The following is a 25,495-nucleotide window of genomic DNA, read 5'->3' as shown; positions in this document are numbered from 1 at the left end:
CCCTGCTTTGCACACACACCCGGAGTACTTTTGCCTGCCTGGAATGCGTCCTTGAGCTCTGATAATGCTTCTTCCTTGTCTGGAAAGATAGGGATGTGTGTAGACACTAGCCTCTTGTATGAAGGTACAGTCCACATTTGTTGCTCTGCCCACTTTTGCCACTGGGCCAACTCACCACTGGTGTTTGGCCCCTGGAATGTTGCCCAGAAGGAATGCTGCCATTGAGCTGAAAACCCTCGGTCCATAAACTTGGTAATTCTACTTTTAATAATGCTTTTCACCAGGCTTCCCAGAACAGATGGTAGGCTAACTGGCCTTTAATTCCCAAGGACCCCCCTGGATCCCTTTTTAAATATTGATGCTGCATTGGCCACTTTACAGTCCTCAAGTACAGATGCTGATCTTAAGGGAAAGTTCCATATTTTTGTTAGAAGATCAGTAATTTCACATATGTGTTGTTTAAGAAGTCTTGGGTGGATGCTATCTAGACCAGGCGATTTGTCCATTTTTAATTTATCAGTAAGGCCTAGACCTTCATCTCTTGTCAGCACTATTTGCCTCAGTTCCTCAGCCTCCCTCCCTGATAAAGTTAGTTCAGGCACAGGGATCTGTCCTACATCTTCTGTTGTGAAGACAGATACAAAGAATTCATTCATCTCTGCAATCTCCCTTTCCTCTTTTAGCAGCTTTGACTCCGTTGTCAAAGGTCCAATTGCCTCCTTAGTCAGTTTCCTGCTTCTAATATGGTTAAAGGATTTTTTTTGGTGCTAATGTTATTATTTATTAGATTTGTGAGTCACTTGTTACCCAAAGGTCTCCAAGCAATTTATAACATGGTTCAAAACAAAAATATATCATACAATAAAAACAACAAATACAATAAAACAACAACCCCCATACAGCCACAGGAAGCTTTGGCAGCACACTAATAACAAAAAGTATCATCTTGGTCTATCAAAAGCCAGGGAAAAAAGATAAGTCTTTACCTGTACTGAAAAGATGTCAATGAAGGTGCCAGGCAGACCTCACTGGGAGATGATTTCCACAGATGGGAACCACAACTGAAAAGGCCCTTTCCTTTGTCACCACCTGAGCCTCCCTCAGAGTAGAGACCTGGAGAAGGACCTCAGAAGATCTAAAGATCTGGGTAGGTTCATATTGGGAGAGGGGTTGCGGAATATAAGGTCCTGAGCCATAAAGAGCTTTCAAAATCAGCACTTTGAACTGGGCCTGGAAGCATATAGGCAGCCAGTATAATTGGAAAAGAATTGATGTTATATGATCTGTTTGCCTTGAACCCGTCAACAGTCGGGCAGCTGCATTCTACACGAATTGAAGCTTCTGAACCATTTTGAAAAGCAGCCCCATGTAAAATGCATTGCAATCATTGCATTGAGGTTACCAGAGCACATATTACTGTAGCCAGGTTATCTGCTTCAGATAGGGTTGTAGCTGAACCACCAGCCTAAGGTGATGGAAAGCACTCCATGCCACTAAGGCCACCTGTGCCTCAAGTAACAGCAATGGATCCAGGGGAAGCTGCAAACTATAAAGGGAGTGTTGACCACATCTAGAGCAGGCCTCACGACACTCAGGCCTTACCAGTGTCTGGATTAAGCTTCAGATTACTGGCCCTCATTCAGTCAATTATTGCAACCAAGCACTGATTCAGCACATCCACTGTCTCACCAGCAGAAGATGAAAAAGAAAATAGAGCTGTGTGCCATCAGCATACTTATGACAACACACTCCAAAACTGTGTATAACCCCACTCAGCAGTTTCATGTTAAACAATATCGGGGACAGAAACAACCCCTGTGAGACCCCATACTGGAGAACCCATGGAGCTGAGCAATGCTTCCCAGAACCACCTTCTAGAGTGGGCCATCTAAGAACAGAACCACCGCAATGCAGTGCCCCTAACACCCAACTCAGTTACCCCAGAAGGATACCATGGCTGATGGTATGGAAAGCTGCTGAAAGATCAAGGAGGATCAACAGAGTCACACTGCCTCATCTCTCTCCAGACACAGGTCATTGTACAGGGTGACCAAGGCAGTTTCTGTACCAAAACCCGGCCTGACTCCCTATTGAAATAGATCTAGAAAATCCCAAATGAAATGGAATATTTAGCAATATGTCCCTCAAATTCTTCTTTTTTGCAGACCTTATTGTCTACTTACATTTCTTCTTCCAAGTTTGTGCTCCTTTTTGCTGTCTTAACTTGTACAAGACTTCCATTTTCTGAAGGAAGCCTTCTTTCCTCTGTTAGTTTCCGTAACTCAACTTTTTCAATATAACAATTTTTATTGCATTTTCTCATATCATCCTCTCTCTTTACACAGATTTTCCATGCAGAATAACAAGAATAATACAACAAGCCAAAGAAACCAAAAACATGAGCATGTGCAATCATCCGAGAGAGTATGTACAATATACAAAGTTTTCAGATAGCTCAGATCCCTCAAAGTGCAAAACCAATCCAAAGGAGAAATTATAATCAACTGTGTTGCCAGATATGCCAAGCTTGAATTGCAGGTCACTGTGTAAATCCAGACTGACAGTCAGTAAAGGAATGCCAAATTGCATAAAAAGAATTTGGTCTTACTTGGCCTTGAATCAGTTTCATTTTATGAGCAATTTTCTCCATTATTGCCATATTCCACATAGTTGTACCAGTGATCTAAGGACAAACCTGCTAGCATCCTCCTGGTGTTGGTTGTACCTTTCCTCATCTGCGGTAAGCATTGTAGGCAAGATTCTATTATTGTGGCTTTGAATAACCCTTACACATTCTGGAGAAACCTCCTGCCATGGACTAGCTCCCTTTCAACTTCCTTTTTACTGACCTCCCTCATTTTTCCCCCTCTTTGAAATCAAATGTGACTGTGCTAAACTTTCTTGGCAATTGTTTACTTACATACAAATGTTGAATTTTATAGTATTGTGATCCCTGCCCCAAACGGTTCAACAACACCTACATTTCACACCAGGCCCTGGGTGCCATTAAGATTAAATCAAGGGTTGTCTCCCCTCTGGCTGGCTCCATGACCAACTGTTCTAGGGCACAGCCATTCAGGGTATATAGAAATTTTACTTCTTTGTTGTGTCTGGAACATGTGGGGGTAATTGAAGTCACACATTACTGCAACATTTCCTCCTTTCAATACATCTTTGATTTCATTTTCCATTGCATGATCAACCAGAGCATTTTTGTCAGGTGGGCAATAATACATCCCCAGTACAAAATTACTCTTGGGGCCTAGTATCACCACCAATACTGATTGTGTGGAGGAGTCTGCCTCTTTTGGGATTTCTAGCTTGTTGGACTGGATGTCCTCTGATGTACAGTGCAACACCACCTCCAGTTCACCCTTTCTTAGACTTCTTATAAAGTTTCTATTCAGAGAAAACTATGTCCTATTGGTTCTCTCTGTTCCACCCGTTTTCCGTTATGTAACTCTGGGCCAGTCTCTTACTGTTAGCTTATTTATTTATTTATTATTTGACTTATATCCCTCCCTTCCTCCTAGGGCAGCAAATTGGGAGCTTGTGTTGAAGGCTTAGAAATTGTTGAAATAAAACGAATTCTAAATGGACTTAAGAATACGGAGTAAATTCTGTAAATTCACAAAGCAACTTTCAATCTATCCTACAGTGTTCATAATCTTGCAGAGGGACCCCTGTATTCCTCCCCATCACAAAAACCTTAAGCCAAAGTGAATATTATACAAGCTACAGGGATGCTGCTGAAAATGATACCTTTGTGGTATGACAAGTTCTTCATTCCCCTGCTGAAACATATAGGATGCCTTGCTATGTTTCAGAATTTGGGAATGCGGGTCAGCCAATCCTCTGGCCTTGTGGTGGTGTAGATAAATGCCAGGTCTGCCCCAAACAAAACATCAATCATCTACAATTTGATTGCGGATGAGGGGGCAATCGAGACCTGGTAAGCCCAGTGGCCCAGTGCTAACTCAGTTGTGCCCACCTGGGTATTCAGTGCAGCACCATTCTAAGTCAGAGGGATGGGAAGGGGGAGTTGCAATCTTCCATAACAGTTCCATCTCCCTTACCAAGAGGCCAATCCACACTGTATCTATCTAGGTTTGAGGGAGTGTTTGTGATGTTGGGCCAGAGAGACAGAAGAGAGATGTTGTTAGTGTATCATCCATCTCGCTGCCCTACAACCTCCCTAACTGAGCTGGCGGAGGAAATTTTGGAAGTGGCATTGGAGAACCCTTTCACAGTGGTGTTGGGGGACTTCAATATCCATGTTGAGGCTGCCTCAAATGGGACAGTTTGGGATTTCATGTCCTCCATGACAACCATGGGGCTGTCCCAATACATCAATGGCCCAACACGTTTGGCCGGACATACCCTCAACCTGGTCTTTGCCACAGAGCTGAATGGTACTATTCTGTTGTTTGGGGACTCACTATGAGTCCGTTGTCATGGACGGATCATTTTCTGGTAAGGTTTGGGTTGAATGTAGCTACTCCACTCTGCAAGGGAATTGAGATGATCCGCCCCCGGAGCCATATGGAATCAGATGGATTCCTGAATGCTCTGTGAGATTTCCAGCTGCCATGGCTGGTGCTCCTGTCTCACTGTGGAATGGTGAGATGCGTAGAGCCATCAACATGATCATTTCTGAGTGCCCCGTCACTGCTGTGGAACCAATAGGTCACCTTGGTATTCCAGTGTTCTGTGTGCAAGGAAACAGGAGGGTGGGCGGCTGGAGCACAGGTGGCACAAATCCCAGTCCAAACCTGATTAAACACAGGTAAGGTTGCACTGTCATGCCTACCATGTGGCAATGGTGGTGGCGAAGCGAGCCTACTTCTCTGCCACCATTGTGTCCAGAAGTAGCTGGCCAACAGAACTTTTCCAAGTGGTGAATGGGCTTTTGTCATCTGGCCAAGAGAGTGCTGCTCTGACACCCTTGGAGGCTTACTGTAACAACTTTGCAAGGCACTTTAGCGACAAAATTGATCTGATTCCGACAGAGTTGGATGCCACAGTTACAGCAAGTCCAACGGAGGCATCCAGAACACTGTTTGTTCCACCTGTATTGGATCAGTTTCAATTATTGCGGCCTAAGGATGTGAACAAGCTGCTTGAAGAATTATGGCCCACCACCTGCTCCCTTGACCCTTGCCCATCCTGACTGCTGAGAACTAGCCATAGGGGACTGACTGGGTAGATCCAGGGAGTAATTAATGCTTCGCTGGAAGAGGGGGAGGTACCATCTGCCTTGAAGTAGGTGATGGTGTGTCCCCTCCTTAAGACCACCTCCCTGGACCCAGAAGTACTAAACAAATATCACTCAGTGGCAAATATCCCTTTTTTGGGCAAGGTGCTTGGGAAGGTGGTGGCAGTCCAGCTTCAAGCATGCTTGGAGGAAACTGATTACTTGGATCCATTCCAGTCTGGCTTCAGGCCTGGTCATGGCACTGAAACTGCCTTGGTTGCCCTGGTTGATGACATCTGTCAGGAGACAGGGGGAATGTGACCCTGCTCATTCTCCTTGGCTTTTGATACTGTTGACCCTGGTATCCTTCTGGAATGTCTTGAGGTGGGGGTTGAGGACATTTGCTTCAGTAGTTTCGCTCATACCTCCAGAGCCACTTCCAAAAAGTAGTTATGAGAGGCTACTGTTCAGCACCATGGGAATTATCCTGTGGTGTTCCACAGGGTTCTGTCTTGTCCCTCATGCTATTTAACATCTGTATTGCCAGTCACTGGGAGCTGTCATCAGGAGATTTAGAGTGAGGTGCCATCAATATGCAGATAACACCCAGCTCTATCTCTCAGAGGCAGTGATGGACTGGATGTGGGCCAGTAAATTGAGGCTGAATCCTGAAAAAACAGAGGTGTTATTTGTCTGGGGTTCTCATGTCTAGGAGGTGGGAAGACAGCCTGTTCTCGATGGGGTTGCACTTTCCTTGAAGCAGCAGGTCCGCAGTCTAGGGGTACTCCTTGATCCATCACTGTCACTGGAGGTTCACATGGCATCAGTGGCTAGGAGCACCCTTTTCCATCTCCGGCTGGTTCACCAGCTTTGGCCCCTTTTGGACACAGAAGACTTGGCCACAGCACTTTATGCTCTGGTAAGTTCCAGACTGGATTATTGCAATGTGCTCCATGTAGGGCTGCCCTTGAAGATGACTTAGGAACATCAACTGGTCTAAAATGCAGCAGCCAGATTACTAGTGGGGGGTCTCTTTAGAACTCATATAACCCGTTTTAAAATAGTTGCATGGTTGTCAGTTTGTTTCTGGGCCCAGTTCAAGGTGCTCATGTTAGTGTTTAAAGCCCTAAATTATTTAGGTCCCAAATATATAAAAGGCCACCTCCTTCCCTACAGACCCTATTGGATGTTGAGATCAGCAGAGGGGGCCCTTTTGGTAGTTCCGCTACCCTCAGAAGCTCAGGTGGTGGTGGCTCTGTGGCAGCCCCTAAGCTGTGGAACTTTCTTCCCACTGAGGTGCATCTGGGCAACTTCATTGTACAACTTTCGGCAAATGCTGAAGACACACCTCTTTACTCTGGCTTTCAATACCTGAGTTGTATATTTTTAGGACCCATTCTATTTTCTGTGATGTTGTTTAGATTATTTTTAGCTGTTTTAATTACATGTTTTAAAATTGTTGTAATCCACCCTGGCACCTCTGGGTGAAGGGCGGTAATAAATTTAAACAACAACTACATAGATGACTGCTTATTATGTTAGGCATCTCCATTTCCTTATTTGAGAACCTGCCAGTTCTTAGTGGCTGTTGCCGAGAATGTGGAGATTCTCCAAGCTACAGTGGCGATCCCTATAACAGGCTACTTTATGCCTTGCACAGCTGGGTGTCAGAAAACTCACTATGAAAATGCCATAGGAATCCCTGGTCAGAGTAAAATATGATATTTACTGTTAATATCTCTTCTGACGTGAACCCATTTTGTTTACTTCTTGATTAAAAAAAAGTAGCTGCCTATCAGTGAACTCCTCTCCTTTGATTCACCTGCTGTGAACAGATTCTTAAGAGAAACAACCCCAACAGAAGTATAACCACAACAAGAGAGAGGTTCATTTACCATGCCAGTGCCTTGACAATAGCCAATTTCTGGATACAGCCAAGCTAGCCCCCGGAGAATTCTGCGTAGCCGTGGCACTCCAATGCTATTCATGTTGGAAAAGCAGGCGTTGCTGGGCATGGTACGCAGCAAGTCTTTCTCAATCTAACAGACATTAAATATCACAGATAAGCATTCTAGATTCAGTTAGTGATGATCCTCTTTAACATCTTTTTTCGTTCTCTTGTTCCTCAGCCTGTCCTTATATTCCCTGCGTCCCATAAAATAGGCCTGGAGTCCGAGACTTCCATTTCACCTCAGCATAGAAGCTTCATAGCAAGCTTACAATCTGCATCCTCATCTGCAACCTGAAGTGAACTGCTCAAAGTATGAGTGTATGCGGCATACCTCTTATTACACACTCACTATAAAAATGTATCAAATGGTACTGGGTTTTATGTGTCAATGCATAATGTGGAAGTTCACATTCTGGAAGCCTTTTCTAAACCAGCCTGGATGAGACCATGAACTACCACAAACAGTAGCAACTGTGCCATTGTGAAATGGCATATTTGCAGGTTTCCCCAACCTGGTGCCCTCCAGATGTTGTTTGACTTCAGTTCCCAGCAATATGGCAGAAGGTCAGAGATTATGGAAATTACAACCCACTACATCTGGAGGGCACCAGGTTGGGAAGCCTGCATTGACTTTTGCTTCAGATCCCTTGCCTAATTCCAATAGTTGTTTTGTATGCGATTAATCCATGATTCTTTTTCTTGCTAACTTCAACCTACCGGAAGCAAATAAATATTTGTATTCCAGTGGCTGTGACAGAATTAGCTATAATGGAGGGAGGAAAGACTCAACCTTAGAGGCCTATATGTGCCTTGCAAAAGGTATAGCAAGGTCTGAAGAAGACACTCATACCACTATACAAAGGCATCCCCAATTTTGCTCCGTTTTCAATGTTGCCTCCCTTTCCCTAATTGGTTTTGCAAAGTCCTGTCTTTTTCATTGAGGTTGCTAATGTTTGTCCTTATTAAGATGCCAGTCTGAGATTCTCAGATTTAGGATTAAAAGAAAGGAATTAATGGTGCAATGCAGAGCTTAAGACACACCACCGTGTACAGAAATCCTCAAGCTAGTTCTTCACATGTTGTTCTGTTTTTATATCCAACAGCAAGTGACTGAGCAAAGAGCCTCATGAATACTTGTTAGTGCATCAGCATCATCTCAACAGCTGTTGCTCAGTGATTTTTATGCAAACTCTGCTCCTACAGGGTAATTAGTGTTTGTTGTGCAGCAAGAAGATCTGTACAGGGTTCTGTACCTAGACCCTGCAACTTTTTGCCTTCCAGTGATTATAAAATTTTCTTCTTCTCCTCTGAGCATGATGGTGTCAAGCGTGCAATATACACACCCCTCTTTGTTCTACACAAACTTTAATTCAAGAGGAATAATGTGTACTGGTAAATCCTTTCCTCGCCATTATCAGGAGGAAGCCTGCCAGTCAATCCCCCTAAGCTCATTTTCAGAGTTAGGAAGGGAACAGCTCACACTGAGAAACTGATTCTGCAAATTACTGGTTAACCCCTTCTTCTTCATCGCTGCTCTTAACCGTCCTTTCTTCCACCCACCCAACAGGATACCCTATGTTGAGCTCGAAAAATGAACCCTGAGAACTACCTACTTGTTTGGCAGCAACTGTTTCGTCATTTGAGCTGTTTTTCACAATTTCTCGATAAGACATTTCTGCATTTCTTTTCTTCTGTAGAGCACCTGATAGTCGCATCCATAGCTGAGTAAAATGGAGAAAGAAAAGAGTTTTACCACTAAGACTGGAAATCTCACCAGTGAGCTCCCCTCAACTCTCTGACTAGGAAGGAGTGCCTCACCTGGGCCCTCATGCTATGAGGAATGCCAGCCAACACCAGTGATCGCAGCTTATCTGAACGTGGAAGCATGACTTCTATCTTGTCCCAGGTAAGGTCCCCCACATCATGGTTGTGTGTGAACTCCAAATGGGCCTGCCATTTCAGCCGGTGCTGTGGCTCTTCCATCAGTGGGATCCCCAAGAGCTTGCTGGAGTTTGGCTCAGCACCATCTGTAGGAAAAACACAAGTCTGGGTGTGGAGAAGAAAGCAGTAACTAGCCTTCTACATCTGAAAAATAAAAACAATCCCTTGAATAGCTGGACTTTACATTCTGGAGTCTTTCCCAGCCCTACCAGGAGATACCACAGACTGAACCTGAGCCCTTCTGAAAGCAAAGCATGTGCTCTACTACTGAGCTATGGTCCTTCATGTTGTATTTTAACAGGTGTAGTAACCTGAGCAAAGTCAAAGGATGCTTCTTACAAAATGTTTTGTATTCCACTACAGATGCCCAAGTGCAAAATGTACATTTATTTATTTATTTGATTTATATCCCACCCTTCCTCCCAGCAGGAGCCCAGGGCGGCAAACAAAAGCACTAAAAACACTTTAAAACATAATAAAAACAGACTTTAAAATACATTAAAACAAAGCATCTTTAAAAATATTTTTTAAAAGCTTTCAAGACATCTTTAAAAAAAAGGTTAAAAACATTGTTTAAAAAAAAGGTTTAAAAACATATTAAAAAGCAATTCCAACACAGATGCAGACTGGGATAAACTCTCAACTTAAAAGGCTTGTTGAAAGAGGAAGGTCATCACACGTGTTATAAAGGGTACACACTAGTAAAGACCGCCTCTGTTTAAGGTTAGGGTGGAGTGAAGCTAGGCAACGGCAGAGGAGGCATTCGCCTATTGATGTAAAAAGGTTTCCTTCCTGGTATGGCTGACTCAACCCAGTGTAGCTGGGTAGTGGCATACATTGCAATGCACAAGAGCTGCGAGGTATAACATGCAGGATGAATCCTTACTTGAAATTCTGCAGGTTGCTGGATTCAAGACCTATCATGAGCTTGAGTCCAGGCACACATGTATATAAATTGCAACTTAAAAATACATGAGAGCCACACTCTGATTGTATTGTTTTTCCAAACAAGGAAAAGTTGCTGTTTATATACATGTGCACCGTTCATAAGTGCCATGCTACAAAAGCCCACACTTTTATATTATGTTAGTTAAGCCTCAATTTTATTTCTTTAGAACTGAAGTGCTTTCAAAGCACAACCCTAATCAAGAATTGGAATGATACTGCTGGGAATCCATCACTTTTGAAGCAGAATCCCAGGGAGATCTTGTCACAAGTCACAGCACACAAATAAAAGACCTTGCCTTCTTTGTCTACTCGGAAACCAAATTCATCATACCGGAACTCTGGCTGCTCAACTGATTCTTCTTTCTGGAAAACAGAAGAAAATAACTGATTTCCATTGTCTGCCACTAGGTGGTACACTTGACCAGATATAATATTTTTATACATTGCAGACATCCAAAATAAAAAGGAGAGCACTTGCTACAGTCTTATAACACATATATAGGAAACTTTCACAACAAATCTCAGAAGCAGCATTGGGAGGAAATTTCCACGTCAGTTTTTTGCCTTGCTTCTCAATTCCTTCTCACTATTTAAATGGTATCAAAAGTCTACAGACCCTAATGATATGGTAATCATTGGCTCATTCCACATATTGTTCTATGTGTACATATATTATATATGGAGGAAATGCTGCTCCCACGTATGCTCCTCCATGTGCGTGTGTACTTAGTAATGCTTGCCATAGCCATTCTTCTTGTCTAGATGCCATTGATACTTTGAATTATATATTGCTTAACCCACTTAAGTGCAATATTGGCTGAAGCCTAACCTACTAGGATTTGTACTAGAGCTGTTCCAGTTTCAAGTGGAAGTAAAGATCTGCCACAGAAATTCTGATTCAACCTGGGAATTGTTAGTAATGCAGATGGCCCCAGAATAAACACTTTTGTGAGCTCCTCTGTGTGCATTCCTAATCCTGCTGCCTTTGAATGCCAGTCTTGAACATCACTGAGTAATTGTACACATAATGATGTCTATCATGCAAGCTGCTGTTCAGCTGGCTTCTTCTTCTTTACTCTTTCAGTGCAAGAGTTCTTTACTGACAATCCTTTATTCAAATTTATTCAATGTTTTACAGCTGATTCTCACTTTATATATTGTGCCCAGGCATAGTGCCCAAGTATAAAACCATGCATTTCTAATCATATCTAAAGGGGGGTTGTGTGTGAAGACTTTAGCAAGATTCCTTTAAAATACTTGGAAATAGCAACGGGGAGAAATAGAGAGCCCTGCCACTGAGTATTTGTAAAGGGACATAAATAGCCTTCAGACTTAATAAGGAACAGGTATTTTATACTCTTGACTTTTGTACCCAAATATAAAACATAATACAAGATCAGACTTCATTTGCATTTAGGCTAGTGACGAACCAACGATTACAGTCCTTTTAATTTTTCCCTTGCCTAATTCAACAGGCTCTGTACCAGATTTTGCCAACAATTCAATTTATCTATTGGAAGATAAGATAGATCCTTATTCTAATGCAAAAGTATGTGTCTGATCCTCAAATAGATAAATTGAATTCTGTGTTTCATGATATAGCTGCTGAACCAGTAATTAACTACCAAAATGCCTAGAACAGTACTTGAAGGCACACACAAGCATTCATAATTTATCATAGTTTACTATTCCACAACTAAAGAGAAATGGAGGTACAGAATGTATTATTTATGGTACCTGGGTGTATTTTGCCAAGATCTCCTGAGGCCATATGCTGGGTGTGAGAGCAGAGAAGGGTCCCCCAGCAGTAGGAGTATAGCTTCCTATATGTAAAAATGATACAAACGTACACACACAGTAATGGAACACAATGGACAGAAAAGCCACACAAACGCTGCTACTATTAGCTAGTTCTAAAACACTTCATGAGGTTCTGTGCTATCAGGAGACCAGAAATCACCATGAGGAAACAGTGGAGGCTTCTTGGAAGATTTTAGCCCCTGAGGAAGAAAAAAAACACCAGCTGGGAATAGTTAGCCAATACTGTTGTCTCACAGAACTAGAACTCTGAAGGTCATGTTACTCTCCACACACCAGCCCTTTTACAGATTAGCTGACAGGTTATAAGGGGCAGTATTCAACTAATTTTTTGTGCTAGAGTTAGTACTACTGCAACAGGCTTTCTCTTTCCTCCCCCTGTGTGCACCCCGCACTGTCCCCAAATCTGCTCTGGAGGGTTGGGGATAAGCCTAAAATTGCACTGTAAATTCCAATAAGTTTACTGATATATCTATCTCAATGAAGGCAATGTAACACTTTGTTAAGATTATACACTTCAAAATTTTAAAATATGCTTCCTGTGATAGTTGTGGAAGCATTATTCTCAGTGATAATAGTAACCCAGGAAAGAACACAAGGCTTCTTAAGGGCATACTTGTCACATTTCTTTCTGCTTTTATTTCCTTCAGGAAGGAAGGGAAAGCAAGTCACATAAATAAAGTTGACTGAAATATTTAGGATTTTGGTAACAACTGTGTAACAATACAGTCTTTTCCATTTTAACTAAACGAGAACTTCACAATTCAGGCTCTTTGGGTACCTTAAGGAGAAATTATGTTTCCAGAATTAAACTTGTTAAAACAATATTTACATGTTTGCTCAACACACAATGAACAGATCCAAGAAGTTTAGTTTTCCATTCACAGAAAGGAAGTTCCAATTGACTGCCTCTTCAGCCCAGTCAACTGCCTGGAAGGTGTATAGGTCACTCAGGTAAGTATTTAGGATACAAAAAGCTGAAGCACCACTTGACTATCCATGACTACCATCTGCAAGAACTTTATCAAAGCAGAGACTGGTCTGAAACAGAAAGCAAAAAAACCCAGACTCTCCAAAATGATGACAAACCATGTGCATGTATTAGAAAGCTTGTACACTTATTTTTAAAGTTTACTGATTGTATCTGTGTATTTTATATTGTTTTATGAACACCACTTACAGATTTCTTTGATTAGGCAGTTTATAAATTCTTCTAAATAAAAATAAATGCAATACAGATAGAAGAGATGTTGTTACTGTATTGTCAGGTAGCAGCATATTTAATTTGGCACAACGACCACAAGGAGGAAGAGTGTTTCCAGGTACACATGGATGTTTTATGTTATAAAAACCATTCCACATCTGAAGCATGAATTTGGCAGCTATGAAGATAGCTTCCTCACTTGTTGAGCTTCTAACTTTGCAAGCACTGGTTAGTTATCCAGAGTCAAGCTATCCAGTCACAAGCAGATAGGAGGTGGTAAAAAAAAAAACAGATGGAAAACTTCACTAAATACCATGTCAACTCCAATTCTGCACAAACCTTTGAAGTGCTAAATTCTAATTAATACAGTCATTTCAGTACAACTTCTTGCCGTCTTTTTTTGCCTGCAACCAGAAGATTATTCCAAAAGCAAAGCAAGGGACATCGAAAATTAGACCTTGTTAGAGATACTGACTCAGATCCAGACTTTGTGCAAGCAGAAGGCTGCCCATGCTATGGGGCTTTCCTGCCCCCTCCTCCAATGTGTCCCCAAAAGCTGCTCATGAGGGTCAGGGATCCTTTCAGAATGGCATGGGATGCAGTGCGGAGTGAGAGGAAAACAGCAAGAATCCGGCTACTTGCACAAGGAGCTTCTTTCTAATTTGTGAATCCTCCCTATCTACTACACCCTCCGACACCATTCCGCAGTGACCGCTGAATTGGTTTTTGGGGGCAAAAGGGGCTGCAATGGGGAGGGAAGGGTGGCTCCATTGTACAAATGGCCTTCAATGCAGTCAAAGTCTGGATCCAAACAATTGAGTTATATATACTATGCTTGTAAACAAGGTAGATGCTGCCTGAGTTTTCTGTTTGAGAGCTAAGGAAAAGAAAGAGAAAATATGGCTGGGATTCTAAGCTTAGTGTCCAGTCTAATGAGCAGCCTGACTCTGTGATGTTACAAAAAATGTATGAACACATGTAGTTAACTGGAGTCAAGTTGACAAAACTGGTATGTTTGGCATATTGTCAGCCTTTTGTTAAAACTGAACAGCTTTGTTAAAATATCTAAATTACTGGCTTACCTGACATGGTGACAGTGGAATGTGGACAATGGTGGCTATTAGACTCTCCAGAAAGTCACTGCCCTTTTACAAGATAAATGCAGACATAACAGGAAGAGAAAGGAAAAAACCCACAATTAACCTTTGGGACAAACGAAGTATTCAGGATACACCTAACTGATTCCTAGTTAGCTCCCCTCTATCACTAGTTAAATTGGTCCCTACCGTATACACTTATCTGTACGTTCCAAGAGAAACTCTATTGAGAGGATATGATCTACCAAGATGTTGGGAGGCACACATAAAACAAGCCACTCAAGTGTAGTATATGGAGTGTTGGACTTCAAGTGAGATGTCTTGGGTTCAAATGTCTGCTCCACTATAACTCTGGGCCTAGATAAAATCAGACAGATTTTTTTTAAAAAAGTAACTACTTTTAATACAGGTACTGACAGTACCTAAAGACTTTATTTAGACACCTAGCATTGGTCTTTACCTACCCGACGCAGGGTGTGTGTGTCTCTGTACTGATTGCGCCAGGGAGGAAAGAGATACGCCTCTCTTCCCTACAAGCTGCCTTGGCAGTATGCCCCCCCTCAGTGCCCACAATTAAATAGGAAAAAACTGAAGTGTCATAGCTCAGTGTTAGAGCATCCTCCTTGCATGTAGAAGGTCCCAAGTTCAATCCCTGCATTTCCAGGTAGGACCAGGAGAAAGTCCTACCTGAAACCCGGGAGAGTTGCTGCCAGTCAGTGCAGACAATACTGAGCTAGGAGGACCAATCCTCTGACTCAGTATAAAGGCAGCTTCCTATGTAGATACATAGCTGCATGCTATGGGTTGTATCCAACAAAGCCGTTCTGCTAGCGCAGCAGAGCTTTCTGCTCCTCTCTCCCCCTTGCACATCTTCAAAATGTACTCCAGAAGGTTGGAGGATCCAGCCTTTCACAGCAGACTTTGATAACTGTCCACCTTCACTAGGTTTTTAATATATTAACAAATGGTACTCTATCCTAAGGAGTAGAGTTTAGCATGATTCATGTGGGTCAAGCTCTTTATAAGCATAAGGTCATACATGCCAAAGAGTGATGGGTCAAGAGAAAATAATTAGGAACAAGAATAAGCTAGGCATGTTGAAGTTAAAAAAATGCAACAATGAAATAGCTTCAAGGAAAATAAGATACTAAATTCTGTTGCTTGAGGCTGATGAAAATCTGGAGGAGTCAGGAATGATCCTTGCCAAACAAGAAAGTTACAAGTCACCTCCAACAGCAAGACCAGATCACTGTCTAATCTGTCCTAGCACTTAAACCATTGCAGGTGTGACCTTCCACTCTGGGGAAAGATCTAAATTTTAAGGTTTAAACTAAAATAATTCCAGTAACAGAATGGGTATCTACAGTGGACTTCTGAAGAGCATGTATATAACATATCTAGTTAAGGAAGATCTTCTCCCTTCCTCTAGAAAGGATTTTCAGCTGCAGCCTTTCTTGAGAAACATCAATACCGCTGACTACCTCTGTAAAAATGACACATAGTGTTTCCTACACACATTTCCCTTGGCAACTAGTTGTTGGTGTATCCCATGAGTAGGAAACCTGTGGACCTCCAGATATTGTTGAACTGCACCTCCCATTATATCTGGAGGGCCACAAGTTCCCCTACTCCTGGTGTATGCTATCAAATATAAATACAAACCTGACACAGTTGGCCTCAGAGATTCCCTGCTGGTTTCCTTTCCAGAGCAAAAGCAGACATTGCCAGGAGCTAAGTGGTTCAGGATCTCCAGGTTGGAGACTACTGCAAGAAACAAGATAAACACCTCACAAAGATGAGCAATGACAATCCTTTTGTTTCCAAACCTGAAAATGTGTTCAAACAGGAGCAATTGGCCAGCCCAGCAGGATTGGATCAGGCTTCTTTTGCACTCTCTCCATCTGGTTTTCTTATCTGTCATTTTCACTTTGAGTAGCAGCAAGAAGTAAAAAGCACTTTCTTGAGGAGTTGCATTTCCTTACAACTTGAATTCAATAACAAAGCTACTGTTTTTTTCTTACTGAAAGACCCGGATTTAAGTTCTTGGTCACCAAGGGACTTGGTGGCCTCAGGTTGATTCCCATTTGTCAGATCAGGAAATGTCAAGGACCTACACCAAGTATTAGATAAAAATTCTAAAATATCCTATACCTTCAAAGACCTACATAAATTATTATAGTGTGCTGGTCTTAGGCTCCCTAGCCTAGACTATCCAATTTATAAATCCATTCTGCACCATTCCACTAATCCCTGGCTCTGCAGTAGTACACGGCTTCCTGCACAGTTCCCAAACAGCATTTGGTGTCCAGAATGTGGAAGAAAAGTATCTAAAGTTTTGAGGTGGCTGTTGGAAATGTAATAAAAAAGTTAAAAATATACACAGAAAATTAAACTAAAGCTGGATGAATAGTTTTGGCTCAGTCCTAACTCACAGGATACACCTTTGCTCTACCATGTAGATCATATCATTTGCACATTAAAAATATAGGAAGCTGCCTTATACCAAGTCAGACCATTGGTTCATCTAGCTCAGTATTGTCTACACTCACTGACAGTGGCTCTCCAGGTTTTCAGACAAGGAAGATTCCCAGCCCTATCTGGAGATGCCAGGGATTAAACCTAAGAACTCTGCATTCAAAGCATTTATTTATTTCATTTATACCCCACCTTTGTTCCAAAGAGCTCAAGATAGCATACATATATTGTTTTCTCCCTTTTGATTTTATCCTCACAACAATCCTGTGAGGTAGGTTAGACTGAGAGAGTCAGTGACTGGCCCAAGCTCACCCAGTGAGCTTCATGGTGAAGTGGGGATTTGAACCCTTGTCCCCCAGGCACCAGTCTGGCACTCTAACCACCACAGCGGCTCTCTGACTGTGTGGTGCATTATTTTGTATAATGGTGTAGTAATGGTGCAGTGTATTATTTTTAAATAAGAAAATTTGTCCTAATTCAATTTAAGGGACAACCCCCACAAGAAGAAAGATGGTAAAAGATTGTTCACCCTATTTAGTCAAGTGACATGGTTAGGACTGTGCTGTTAGGCTGTTGTAACAACCACCACCAAGACTCCTATGGCATCTTAATGTCTTACAATATAATCCTACCCATGCAGGGTTCAATCTTGTTGCCCATGTTATTTAACAGGTATATGAAGCTGCTGGGAGCAGTCATCAGAGGATCTAGTGTGGTGTCACCAATATGTTGTTTACACACAACTCAATCTCTCTGTTCCACTGGTTCCAGGAGAGGTACTGCAAGTCCTGAACTAGTTGGAGACAGGCCAACAAATTGAAGATGAATCTAGACAAGACAGAAGTATTATGTGTGGGTGGTTCCCATGTTCAGGAGTTGGCAGAATTGCCTGTTCTTAATGGGGATGCACTCCCCTTGAAGGAGTTTGGGGGTGCTCCTGGAACCACCTTTGTCACTCAAGGCACAGGTGACATCTCTGGCTAGGAACATCTAACTACGGCTGTTTCTGGATAGGGACAGCCTGGCCATGGTTGCTTATACTCTGGTAACCTCCAAGCTGGACTATTGCAATGTGCTCTATGTGGGGCTGCTCTGGAAGACAGTCCAGAAACTGCAAAATGCTGCAGCAAGAATGCTGGTAGTGAGAGCAGGCCACGAGCATATTACCCCTATATTAAAATAGCTGCACTGGTTGTCAATTAATTTCCAGGCACAATCCACGGTGCTTACTATGACATTTAAAGCCCTAAACAGCTTGAGACCCAAACGGCTGCAAGATTGTTGTCTTCCATATCAACCTTCCCATGCTTGAAGATCAGCAGATGAGGTCCTTCTGGTGGTCCCTCCTCAGTGTGAGATATACGGCCTGGGGAGCCTGGAAAAAGGCCTTTTCAGTGGCAGCTCCTTTTATGTGGAACTCCCTCCCTCCTGAAGTGCGTCTGGCCCCATCTCTTTATCGCTTTAGTCAGCTAGTTAAGATGCATCTGTTTCAGTGGGTGTTTGGAGCAGGAGAGACCTATTGCGGCTGCTATTAGTAATTGTTATTTAGCGATTTGTTTTGTTTTTAAGGATTGTGTTGTTTTATGTATTTTTAAAATCTATTTCCCTGCTATAAACTGCCCCATGGCTTGTGCAAAGAGCAGTATACAAACTATCTAAATAATTTACTCAGAAGTGAATCCTATTGACTTCAATGGGGCTTACTCCCAGGCAAATTGGGTTAGGATTGCTGCCTAACAAATTTATTGTTGCATGAACTTTCACCGCATGAACTTTCACAGGCAAGAGTCTGCTCCATCAGATGCACAAAACAGAATGTGAAAGTATGTGTTGGAGAGACTATGCTAAAGTATGAATGGCAGTTTTTCTTTAGCCTCTTGAGTCATAGGCAGCCCTGTCTAATGTGCTGTCTGATCACCAGCCCTCCTACCTCTTCCCCCCCAGCTCACTAAACATATTCATAAACAGCTGAATATTAAATATACTGAACTAGGTGGGCAGGTTTTTCCTGTCTTTGGTTGCTATGGAACATTTCCTAGCAACTGTGTTCAAGACCTGACAAAAGGAGGAAGAGATGAAGGCAAATACAGCATAGCTAAAGGGAAGTTGCAAAAGAGGGTGGGTGAATCATAACTGGTGACCACAAAGGGGCCAGAGATATGGGCCTTTTAGCACAAAGGTGTCAAACTACACTATATTATATTAAAGTCCGTTCTCAAGAAGAGCTGTTCTATTATGTTTCCACCCTTTAAAAACATCTTGGTGATTTTCATAAGTCTATTAAATATATTATGTAGCTTATTAAAATTGAAAAAACAAGCAAACAACATTCATTATACCTCCACTCAACTCTCTGCAAAGTTAAATATCAGGCAACTCCATTAAGAATTCTGCACATGATTGGATGTTAATGTCAACTAAGCCATACTTGGATGGACCCACTGAAATCAGTGGTTTAACACTGGATATCACCCAAGGTTAATCTATGTGCCACTGCATACCTAAATACATGTCTGCAGTGGCAGTTCATTCAAGTGAACAACAGCCCAGGACAACTCATAATTATCTCAAATAGTTAGGCAGCATAGTCTGTACTACTGCTATAAACATTTTCTTTAACTAAGAGGTAAGCCAAGGTAAACCAGCTTTGTTTATTAAACAAAGAACAGCAAGCAGCACTGCAAGTGCTCCAGCAAGTACCCTGGCTGCAAAATTGCCAACAAGCCCATGCCATGTGATGAGTGCCTTACAGACAAGAGAATTTTAAGACACATTTTAAGGACACAATACCAAATATCTTGTTTGAGTCTTGCTGTACTTTCAGAATGGTCACGGTGGTGAGAAGATCCAGGAAGACAATGAAATTAGCACTGCATACTAGCAATGCAGAATTCTGACATATCTGGTGGCACAGTAATACAACATATTGGTCCTTCAGGTGTTTCCTAGAGTGAGCTAGGCCCACACAAACAATATAAATGGTTCAAACTGACACGTGGAATTTGTAAAAATTCAAGGAAGCATCATGTTACAAAAGGGAAAGTTATGTGAACTGAAGGAAGTGTTAAGACCACTCCCTATACCTATTTTTATCACATCTGTCAGGAATGTCTTTCTCTTTACTGTTTAGCAGAGGTTAGGAAGAGTTTCTCCCCATTCAGAAAGTAAATATTAACTTGAATAATTAATGGCAATTATAGGTAAAGGATACACTGCTGCAACATAGCAATAACAGGTGGGAGAGGCAATGGTAGGATCAGAACATCTGTTGTGTTATGATTTGATAAATCAAAAAACTTTCTGAGAGCTTCTTAGAGTGATACACTAGTTACAGTGCATAAGGGATCCTGGGTGATATTCAGTACTAGCTCTACTCAGAATAGACCTATTGAAATTAACAGACATGACTAACTTAGGTTCATTAATTTCAGTGAGTCTATTTCGAGTAGTACATAGTTGAATACAACCCTCTGCATAGACATTTAAAGGGACTCAGCCAAAATAGGTTGACTGAGCATGTTTTACAATTTAATTTTACAGGATCCCACATGTAACATGTCCTCAAGTGAGGAATCCTAAAAGTGAGAAAGAAGATAAGTCTTAAACTAAAACAGCAAGGAGTCATGTGGCACCTTTAAGGACTAGCAGATGTTCAGTCCCAAACACTGCATTTCTTTTCGCCACTACTGAGCAGGAAAATACATTTGACTTCTTCAGGGGACAACTGTTGCTTTTATATTCCCTCATACATCACAACAACAGACTAGTGCAAAGCAAAGCACTATATAATTAAAAAGAAGGTTGAAAATCTGTAAGAGAGCCAGTGTGGCGTAGTGGTTAGAGTGTTGGATTACGACCTGGGAGACCAGGGTTTGAACCCCCACATAGCCATGAAGCTCACTGGGTGACCTTGGGCCAGTCACTGCCTCTCAGCCTCAGAGGGAGGCAATGGTAAAACCACCTCTGAATACTGCTTATCATGAAAACCCTCTTCATAGGGTCGCCATAAATCAGAATTGACTTGAAGGCAGTCCATTTCCAATTTGAAAATCTGTAATCCAAAGAAACTAAAGCAACTGCTGAAATTCAAATATCCTTTATTTCTTAGGAATAACAAATTTCAAACACACACCACTTCAGAAGAACTTCCTCATATGACCTTCCAGAAGTTTGTGGTACAGTAGCAGGCCTCAATAAGGCTCTCTTACTTCAATATATTTTCCCTTCTGTTTTCTTACATAAGGACTTTAAAAAGCCCATGTTTTTTGCTCACTCTAGAAACCCCTGAATTTAACTCCTATCCAAGGCCAAGAGTTTAATCCAATGCTATCCATGTTTGAGTGGAACAGACTTCCACTTCTGCAAAGGCTTCCCCTCTTCTCCCCTGCAGTCCCTTATTCTCCTGCTGCCCAAATCTGCTTGGGAGGATCTCCCAACCTTCCAGAGCAGATGGGGATGGGTGGAGAGAAGAGGACAGGAAAGTTCCAATACAAGAGTGGAAGTCTGCTTGCAGAACACTAGACTCGACCCAAACAGACAGTGTAGTGGCATCATTGTTCTTAAGACAAAGAATATAGATGCGGAACACTTCAGTGCACGTTCATTCAGAAATAAATCCTATTGGATTCTATAGGCTTAGTCCCGAGTAACAATACAATCCTAATAATATCTACTCAGAGGTAAATCCTACTGAATTCAGTGGAGCATACTCCCAGGTAAGTGGGATTAGGTAAAGTGTACTGAGCACAACAATCCTACGTTTACTTGTAAGTCAATCACACAGAAGAAAGAGTTAGGCTGCTATGATATAATAATATACAGTTAATTTGACAGCAAGTCCAGTTGAACTCATTAGGACTTAAGCAGGTAAGGGTAAGCAGACATAAGGTTGGGCTGATACAGTTTTAAAAGGTCACATGATTGGTCACTTGCAATTAGCTACCTCAAATGGGAAAATGGGTTGTGAGATAGAAGGGTAGAAAGGGAGGAATCTAGACATACAGCAAATTAAACAAAAAATGAACAGGGAACATGCAAGAAAATAGGCATAGCACAAATCCACTTAAATTTAATAATGAATGCTTTGAAAAAAATGAGTCACAAAATTGCAGTGTGGCCCTGTGAGTCATCAGATACAACAAAAATGAAATTTTCAAAGAAATATACAAAAAACTGGTACCACTCCAGATCAAGAGAAAACATGCACTTTTCATAAAAAGAGGCTGCCAGCTGGCATTAGTTTAGGCTTTCATTATTACCTTTTGCTTCAATACACAGAATCATTGCAATTTAGGAGAATAAAACTCAGGTGAAGGAATAGCTTCTGAGCTTCAATACCCTTGATTTAGATTTTTTTCAGTAAACTGATTAGGATTCATACCATGTGGGGGCAGTTCTGGCAAGTTCCAGATCTCAAGCTACATCCTTGTAACAGGATCAGAGATACCCCAGATTCATTATAGTGAATGGTGAGCACACAACGAGCGGAAAGCCTAGGCAGACAAAGTACTGTACCTGCAAACAGGAATCTGCTAGGGGGGCAGAGGGAATGAAATCTGCCTTACAGCACCAATATACACTGACCTGCATATGCATTTGGGACAGCCCACAAGTGCTATGCGCAGCACTTGTTAAAGTGGTAAAAGACAGGAGATCTTGCTTCATGGACTTTTCTGTTAAAACATTACTGTAAGCTTCCTTTCTGCATACTCCCTTCTAGAAAAAATAGGTCTATTTTTGCAGTGACTACTGTAGAATTATAAACACGTTAGGAGAGGAAAGCATTAACGGATGGAGATTGTAGGCATCAGAAACAGGAGAGAGATAATTAGATGAGGGCAAAAGCACTGCACAGGATCCTTTTAATGTCAAGTGACAGCTGCCAGTGGCATCATCAAGTGGGACATGAGTGCATGCAAAAGAGCAGAACTCTTCTAGATTTGCATGATGGGTTCCAAGGCAGCAGGTGTCTCCCTTATGAAGTGCTAACAACTAATTTTTATGGGGGTATTCCTTACAAAATATCATTCTGTTCCTCGCTCTATAATACTTTCAGTAATACAAACTAATTAACACACACATTTGAGAAGCAGAACATAGGAGAAGCATGTTGTCAATAATATAAACAATATATTATAATATAGTGATAACATTAAAATAAAGTCAGTAACAGGAAATTTCCTATTTATTGCTGGTCACACACCTTCTATCTAACATTCTTTCCCTCATTCCCCTATGTTACAAGGCACACAAAAGTCATAGACATTAGGACAAAAATCCAAAACCCACAGAACCTTAACAATGTTACACAAGAGTTAATTATGCTAGAAAGTGCTAGCTGAAAAACACATTCTAATCTAATTAAACCTGCACCACACTTCCTGTGCTCTATCTTAAAACAGTTAATAAACTGTAGATTTTGGGGCTTTTTTTAAATCATACCCATCTTTTCTCTCTCATCTCTTCCCTTGTCTCTTTGCTTAACATCCAGACTGAAGGCGAGTTCTAGAGAAGACAAAAGCTTGCTCACAACTTCGTGACATTTTAGTTGATCCTCATAAAGGCATTACAAGAAATGTGAACCTCGAGATCAAGGATGCCCTAGTTCAGTCGTCCTTGCTGACAACAACTTTATCTGCAGGTTTGTTGGTTGGTTGCATTTTGGAGGTAAGCGGCTAAAGTAATCCTAACAATCTTCTGTCGTCGGCTTTCATTTAGACCAGACGCCTGCTAACAGTTGTAGTTCTGCGCCACGAAACAGGCTCTCACGCCACTCTCCCCACCTTTCCTACTACAGTTGCACCGTCTCCTGCACGGCGAGATGGACAGCAGTCCTTAATTTTGGAGGGGAGGAGAGGAGGAACGGAGACGTTCGGGAGGTGTCCTACCCTGTCGGGTCTCCCAAACCAGAGGCCAGTGCCCCCCTCGCCTGGCTTCCATCTACCTGCCCTTCACCTACATTTGCCAGCCCGTCTAACCATCAGTTTGGCCCGTGGCTTACTGGGGCCAACCCTTTTGCTTCCTCTCAGGCTTTCCATCCTCAGTCAGTTATGAGGAGAGGGCCTGATCCTCAGTCAGTCCACCCACCCAAGAGAACCCGCTCCGGCACGTCATTCGTGCCTGTTCTTGGTGGCCGCCGCCTGTCTCTTCCCACTCCCTCCATGTGAACACCCCAACCTACTCCCCACAGCTATCTCAGTGAAGGGCATCCCGTTCCGTCTCTTCTCACTCTCCCGCCCACCCATACACTCCAAGCACTCACCTTCGTACACCACCTCTACCTGCTCCAACTTCCCCCCGATCTAGTTCCCGTCAACCCATAACGCATGCGCAGGACCCCGAGGGCGGGGCAATGACGATACAAAGCATTATGGGAACTGTAGTTGCTATGAATTTCTAAACATAGGTTTTAAGAGAGAACTAAGGCTGCAATCCCGCCTCCTTTTATCTGGGAGCAGGTCCGTAGCCAGCCTAAAAAATCGGGGGGGGGGAGGCGCCGAAAAGTAGGGAGGGGATCTGTAATAACTTTAATTATTTGTAAAAAGTATAGGGAAAATGGGGTCAGGCCCCCAGACCCCCCCCCCCGGCTATGGACCTGCCTGGGAATTCAATAGGACTTATTTTGGAACAGATATAGTAAGGACTGCAGCCTTGGACTGACAAAATTCATTGTTTTAAAAAATGCGACTACCAGGTTTCCTTTGACGCCGATTTTTCATGCCCGCGGAATAAAAGTGACAGCTGCCCATAGGAAACAACGGAGAAATCCATGACTTAAGCATTAAACTGTGGTTCGACAGCAGAGTCTCTCCCGCGCCCTCATCCCTTTCACCCCAAAGAAGATAGAATCGAGTATAGGCGTTGATGTTTTCCCCCTAATCCAGATCTTATTTTGTCTGAAATAAGAAAAATTATATGTTGTTGTTGTTGTTGTTGTTGTTCTCTCCCTGAAGTTCGTAAAACAGCAGGAGAGTCCTTCATAGCAACTCAAACCAGGGCTTTTAGTACGGCTGTCCCTGTTTTGTGGAACAGCATCCCTGTTGAGATAGGACAGGTGCCTACTACTTGTAGTTTCCGGGGAAAAATGAAGACATTCTGTTTGGACGACCTTTTCCAGCTAGATGAAAAAAATCAGGTCGCTGCCGTAGGTTATATTTATATTGTTTTAAAACCTATTGTCTCGTTGTAAATTGCCTTGAAGTCTATATGACAGGAGATTCATAAATTGTAATTATGATAGTTTAACCTTTGTTTTAAAAAAAGGGCTGCAAATACAAACTTTGCTGTTACCCCCATATTGCAAGCGAGTTGCTGAGAGAGGGTGGCACCACAGCCTTTGCAACGCGTAGCCTACTATTATCAACTGCAAATTGGGGCATGGAAGGGCGGTGAAAAGATTGTGGAATACCCTAACCCCTATAGTATAGCTTGTTAATATAGCAAGTAGGAGGTGGAGATGAGAATGACAGACTGCTTTACAACAACCCTACAGTGTAGCCTCATCATGTTATAACACTGAACTACTCACTCACTGGCGATCACTCATGGCCGAGTAAGATTGTCTTCCAAGATTGCTTGGAAGATGCCTGTGCGTGTTTTATGTGGGGAGATCGGCACGCAACGATCAACACACAATCTAGACAGAAAAAGGCTTTGATCCAATGGCATGGATACCATGACAATTGGAAGTCTTTTATCTGCTGCAGCCTTCATCCACCTTCACAGCCATTGTAACATACACATTGTTATCCTCCGCCTGTTATGCCGTTGAGGACTCTCCCTCAGTTTTAGCTTCCATATTGTACGATGATGAGGGACAGTAGTTTTCCAACGTTGGAATCTAGTCCAGTGTTGATCGGCTTACCGGT

General features: G+C 42.2%; 1 protein-coding gene across 4 annotated transcripts in view; it reads right to left on the bottom strand.

Annotated features, from left to right (window-relative positions):
• Positions 1-23,978, bottom strand: part of SGSM3 (small G protein signaling modulator 3) — a 36,350-nt gene extending 12,372 nt beyond the window's left edge. Inside the window, exons 1-9 of one of the 4 annotated variants that reach the window (XM_061639225.1) lie at positions 23,890-23,978; positions 15,816-15,917; positions 14,343-14,510; positions 14,139-14,201; positions 11,772-11,857; positions 10,331-10,397; positions 8,964-9,172; positions 8,759-8,866; positions 7,090-7,233 (exon numbers count right to left, since the gene is read on the bottom strand). In XM_061639225.1, the coding sequence (XP_061495209.1) occupies positions 7,090-7,233; positions 8,759-8,866; positions 8,964-9,172; positions 10,331-10,397; positions 11,772-11,857; positions 14,139-14,145 (621 nt within the window). In that variant the 5' untranslated portion in view covers positions 14,146-14,201; positions 14,343-14,510; positions 15,816-15,917; positions 23,890-23,978. The remainder of the gene's footprint in view (positions 1-7,089; positions 7,234-8,758; positions 8,867-8,963; positions 9,173-10,330; positions 10,398-11,771; positions 11,858-14,138; positions 14,202-14,342; positions 14,511-15,815; positions 15,918-23,889) is intronic. The other 3 variants (XM_061639226.1, XM_061639224.1, XM_061639227.1) reach the window with 3 other exon arrangements.
• Between the last annotated feature and the right edge of the window lie 1,517 nt (positions 23,979-25,495).

Source organism: Rhineura floridana, chromosome 8, assembly GCF_030035675.1.
Source record: "Rhineura floridana isolate rRhiFlo1 chromosome 8, rRhiFlo1.hap2, whole genome shotgun sequence".
NCBI classification, from domain to species: Eukaryota; Metazoa; Chordata; class Lepidosauria; order Squamata; family Rhineuridae; genus Rhineura; species Rhineura floridana.
The sequence above is the reverse complement of the archived record's forward strand: the minus strand, read 5'-3'. Positions and strand labels throughout refer to the sequence as shown.